This window comes from Netta rufina (genome assembly GCF_964035555.1).
Source record: "Netta rufina genome assembly, chromosome: 13".
NCBI classification, from domain to species: Eukaryota; Metazoa; Chordata; class Aves; order Anseriformes; family Anatidae; genus Netta; species Netta rufina.
Genome location: NC_140136.1, coordinates 6726476 through 6732475, shown reverse-complemented (window position 1 = coordinate 6732475; position 6000 = coordinate 6726476). Strand labels below are relative to the sequence as shown.

Here is a 6000-nt window from a genome sequence, read left to right as displayed (position 1 = left end):
ATTTTAAGCATACTACCTACTCTAACTTTTTAATTTTGTGAAAACCTCTTTAGCAACTCTGAAAAAAAATGCTTAATTTTATTAGTAAACATTAACATCTTGGATGAAAATGTCCTCTATATACACACAGAAGACTGACGCTATCCTCCAGTTTTACTCACCATGTGAGCCACCTACTTCACTGCACCCTGTGATTAGGGGAGGTGATTAGACACTGTTATGTGGCCAGACTGTGAATTGGGCTTATAATGCAATAGAGATATTTGTGGTGCCCTTCCTCATGATGATTGCAGGGTTATAGTCCAGGTCTATGTGTTTTGCTTTACAAAAAGAACAGATTATAAAACTGATTTTAAACTATACTTCAAAAGCAAATAGGTATCACCTCTTCAATAGCTTTTAGAAGGCGAACATTCTGTATTTCCAGACAGAAAATTCAAAGACCAGATTTCAGCTGATGAACTCTAGACTCTTTTCAGCTGTCTTACTAAACAAAAATTTGAAAGCTTATCCCATTTTGCTGATTTCAGTTTTCCCCTTCGATATATGCCTGGGAACATATATTCAAGGATGATTTAGCCTTCAAATTCAGCCCAGGATTAGACTAGGTGGTTCATTGTTCACTGACCATTTCTCTTATTTCCAAGATACTTCCCCCTGTGTCAGCTACTTGTATCATTGCTTAGCTAGCTACAATAACCAGTGTCAGTTATAGGCAGCAATGCCTGAGCAGAAACGTGAGCACTCTGAACTCTCTTCTTTCACAGTGAGCTGCTTAATTCCTATTGTTAAGTAGCGTTTTAACTTAATTAAATCAAGTTAAATACACTGTCAGCTCCATTTCTTTGGGACAATGGGGACACCTGCTGGCCAGAAGGACACACGGCCCAGCACCCTGGCTGGCTCCCCGGGGATGCGCTCACCTCGCCCCGCTGGCAGGCCCTGCGAGCAGGTAGCACTGCCCTCACCTCAGCATTTTCCAGTGGAAAAGGGCAATCTTTTCCATGGTTTCTCAAAGACTTGCCTTGCAATGACAATGGTATCACTACATATTACTGACTGACAGTTCTTTCATTTCTGGAAGGCCAAAGTTTCATGCAGAAAGGCAAGTCAGGACGCAGCTCTGCATGGTTGTATGTGGTTCTGCATGGTCCTGTGTGGTTCTGTGTGATTCTGTGTCACTCTGCGTGGTCCTGCATGGTTCTGCTCATACACCATAGTCACGGGGCTGCATGGCCTCCCCAGCTCGCTTGGCAAGCAGGCTGTCCCGTTGTTAATAAACTAGAGGCTTTATTCTCACATACTTGCCTGTAAATAGAAACTCATCTACCAGAATCATAAGCAAAAATTCACATTGGCTCGCTGTCATATAATTTGGAAACTCAGAGCAATGTCTCCCAATTTGCCCTAGCTGGCAAAGCCAGCTGAGAGCTCAGGAGACTACTAAAATTATGCTAACCAGAAATTCAGCCACAGATTTAAAATACCACTGTGAAAATATATCTGGATTTGGGATCACTGACCAGTAGCTGTTGAACATAGCTGTGGCCATGCTGGCTCTCCATGCTGAGCAAAGTGAAAAGGAAGAAGCACAGAAGGACCAAAATTGTGTTATTTTTGCTGTAGTTTATACCTTTATACTTTTATACCTTTTTGTTCATCCTAATGATCATTTCAAGAGCCTAAAACAAAGACAAAAAAATATGGCTATTGCCTTTGAATCTTTGAATGCAAATGTACACAAGTTTTTTATTTATTTATTTATTTTTTTTTCTTGTGCAAAACCTTTTAATCTCATTTAATTTACAAATTCATTCTGGTCTTGTTCATTTCTAGGGTTGCAAAGCAAATCATTAATTCAAGTTACTAGTAAAAATAGCTGAAAAAGTATTTGAGCAACAGTATATTAATAAAAATCAACCTCATACAGCAAAGTATATCACCACTGGCATAGGGAGTTGGGGACTCTGTACATATATTTAGGGAGGAAATTTGAAATCTATCATACTGAAGCCTTACAACTTCCAAACAAAGTAAGCTAGTCAGAATAGGACAAAGCACAAACAACATTGTCCTGAGTAGTAGCAGCAACCAAAGATCCATCATTGACTGTAAAAGGGATAAGACATGAGCCAGAAGATGCTCATTTACATGTTACCCCCATCTCCGAGCAGCTCGAAAGCTTATTCTTAGAAAGCAGTAGTGAATACCCTCCATTTTTTCAAAGGACTGCTGCTATGAACCAAAACTGCTGGATCCAGTATAGAATTTACTGTTGTTACCAGTAGCAAAAGCAATCAAAAAAGAAATAAGGCACTATGTATACTTTGTTTGCCTTTTGGATACAATGGCACATAACATTTTTGACTTGCTGTGTTATATCATAATTTTCCTCTTGACTTCAGCTGTCAACATGTCAGACTGTTCTGATCCCCTTTCAAGCTTTCATGACAAAAGCCCCCAAGAGATTAATTCTTTTCATTCATCAGTTTTCTACTTTAAAGTCTTCCGTGCCTTGAGGGAAGGAGAGCAAACACTAGGGGGTCAGTAGGGGGTTAAACATTCTTTGACCATATGAAACAAATGTGCAGGCCTACTAGTTGTCATAGGCTGGTAGTGGGGAAAATTGATTAGCAAATGAAAGAGACAAAATAGCTAACTAATTCTGCACATTTATCTGTGAAAGTTCAACACTTTAAGCTACATGCTTTCTCATAAAACATTTCTATGAGCCTTTCTGGTTTTAACTACTCTGACATGCTTTTGACCAGTGCTTTGATTCTCAGCTAAGTGATTTCCACTTAAGTGAAAAATCTATCCATATGTAGAAGCAGCAGGTGTTTGTTACTGTTTTCCATGCCTTGACCTGCTGGATATTTTTCTTTTGATTTTTATAGTATAAATGCCTTGTAAGTCTAACACTTCTTGCAGTAACTAGCACACAGAGGAGAAAAGGGAGCAGGATCCAGGAGTTCCTACTGTTCAAGTGTTAAGTTTTCCTAAAACACATCAAAATACAACAGAAGTCCTACCTTAAACTTCGTTAAAGGTTTGACTTTGTACGTGAAACATTTCACACAGCTTCTTTTGGAAATGTAAACAAGCTACAGTAGCTTGAACAAGAAAACTCAAGAGAATATCCTTTACTGGGATTGCATTAAGAGCATTTTCCTTTCCAGATGACTGAAAATGATAACAGTCTGTATTTGGTTTGAACTCTTGTACAAACTGAACTGTTTTTTGCAATGTAGCAAGATTTAAGTCTCTGAAAACCAGTACCATTAATGAGTCCAGCTTTATGCAGCTTTCCTCTTGATTTCCATTGGACTCAGGTTTAGATAAGATCGTGCTGTGATCTAAAGGGTATTTGACTCTTCAGACTCTGTCTTGACACATATATGTTCTTAGAGATTGCTGCATAACAACTGAACTTCCACTTCAAAATGAAATCTACTGAAAATTTTGAAATAGTGTACATAAACTGAGTTCAAAGTAAAATGAAAAAGTTAAAGTGAAAAATCAAAGGCAGCAAACTGAAAATACAGATAATAAAGCCTTCATGCATCAAGCCTTTTTTTTTTTTTTTTTTTTTTTTTTTTTCCCAGTACCTACCCAAACAGTAATTCAGTATAATTATAGTTACAGCTTTTTTAGGCTTCTTTATATATTCTGCTGAGAATGCATCAGACTGTATTTTTGTTCTCTTTAACACTCTTTATGGTCATATGGCTTCATCTAAGTGATTTTGGAGTATAAGCTCTTGTGAAAACCAGGATCACTTTAGTTCCCAGTTCACTTAAGGCCAGATGTTTAAGGAACTTAAGGACCTGAAATTTCAGTTACATAGGTAGTAAGATTCTGTAAGTGCCCAGTTTCCTAATTTCTCTGTATTAGATACCATTGTTGGTTTTGAAAATACTGTTAGTTCTGTAACAGCAGTTTTATATGCCTTTCAAAGCTGGGCCTTCAAAACTGGACCATTAAATACCTCTTAAAATGTTGTCTTCTGTATCTTTAGGTCTTCAAGACCTAAACTTTGTTCTCTTCTTTGACTAGAATGATATTGTATGTTACAACTCATCCTACCCTTTATGGTATTATAGAATATAAAAGGATGATGTGAGGGGGAGAATGCCTCACATGCAGCAACCCTGCTTTGTTATGAAGGGGTAGTTATTTGGTAGCCACCTGGTAGCATTCTCATTAATAAAAATGTAAAAGTGTGAATGGGCAAGTACACTAGGTCCTAAGCATTGCATTGAGCATCTTTGGCTCCAGCATTCAGCACGTGCCCTCTGCAGAACTGAGCTCTGCCTGTAACTTATCCACCCATAGATATGATCTGTGAACTTTGCCCAGAGACTCCCATCTGAGCTGCATCTGCTCTGTTCCAAGCTGCCGTTAGCTGATTTTGTCCCCAGCTAGGTTTATAAAAGCATTCATCTGTTATCACCATTTCCCTTCTGATGAATGTTTTAAGAGAGCCATTTCTGGTGATTTGTGTGAACTTGCAAAACAAGACATTCTTGAAGCAAACTGAGCAAACATCTTATACATGCATAACTGGAAAGATGATAATTCCAATAAATGCTGCACTAGCAATCTGCATGGCAATGTGGTTTTCTTTGAATAAAAAGAATTTGTAATAATGATGATCACCTGGATATTAAGTAGAACTAGCTCACTCTTGGTATGGAAACCCATTCATTATGCTAGGATATGACATTTTAAAAAGAACAAAATAATGTGATGGATTCTTATGTGCAGAATCCTTAGATACATGCAGTTTTGTTTTTCCTAAGCAAGCGGCTGAACTCAGAAGTATTAGGATAAGAATAAAAGCATGAATATAAGCATAACTTAGTAGGATAATAAATGAAATGCAACAGTTAGTGACTAAAACATGGTCTGCAAGCCAGATCAGCCCCACAGAACATTCTGTCTGGCCTCAGGCATATTTGCTGCCTTTCCTGACAGACTTAAGAAGGAAGTGGCTTCCGCTCTTCTAACAGCCATCTAACAACTCCTTCTGTTTTGTAACCCAGCTGCAGGCATCCTCTGTTACACAATGGCAAATAAATTTCAGCAACAGGAGTAGAATATGCATGGTATTACATGCAATCAGGAATGCTCCAGTGTTAGGAAGTCACTTGCTCTTGCGTGAGCCACATGAGCCCTCGCAGTAGCCATGCATAGGGAAAGGGTCCTGGCTCATCACCCTCATTGTGTCTATGCTACCTTGGTTGGCATGGTAGGTGTGGTATTTTCAAATAAATAAACAAAGCTCTTATGACTGACATCAGTAAAAGGTGAATTTTGTTCCATATTCAGCTGAGATTGGTATATAGCAAAGAGAGGACTCCTTGCCCATCTAAATTTCCAGCATGAACATAGTAGATGAGTAAATGAAAGCAAAGTAATATAGTTAACATCTCCACATAATTAGTGTAATGTATCCTTGTTCTGTTTTACACTCTGATATTGTACTTCTGCCTTTTCCTTCTGGTCCAGTTGATCAGTAACAAGCATTACTTTTCTCATGGATAGGTAAGTTTTACTTTGAAATGCTGCTGGAATTGCCAAGAAAGGTGGTGAAATGTAGCATCTAACAGCATGTTGGGGGAACATAAGAAAATATATACTTTAAACTTTACCATGGTTGTGACATTACTGCTAATTATTCTGAAGATGCTACAAGACTTTGCTTTTATATATTTGTTTTGACAGTATTCCAGTTAAAAGCTGCTATGGCAACTCCATAGCACAGTGAGCTGGAGTTAACCAAGACTAGACACAGCTCAACCATTGTGTGAATTTACATTTTTTGAAGTCAATTCATAGTCCCCAGAACGTTTGAATGTATACTTAATGCAAGCAAACAAATATCTTCATGGACTTTAAAGCTTAAATGTCTGCTGGACTGAGATTTCATTAGTCAGATGAATTCAGATTTTATTTACGCTGAAGGAAGTGAGTATATAATTATGGTGATTTTGCACC

The 6000-nt window shown here is 38.0% G+C and overlaps 1 protein-coding gene across 1 annotated transcript in view; it reads left to right on the top strand.

Moving 5' to 3' along the window:
- Positions 1–853: 853 nt before the first annotated feature.
- The window catches only part of LOC311214308 (hypoxanthine-guanine phosphoribosyltransferase-like), a gene marked incomplete at both ends in the record, with an annotated part of 42042 nt that continues 36895 nt past the window's right edge, over positions 854–6000 (top strand). The window contains one exon of the mRNA XM_084294819.1: positions 854–952. Coding sequence (XP_084150945.1) covers positions 854–952 — 99 coding nt within the window. The remainder of the gene's footprint in view (positions 953–6000) is intronic.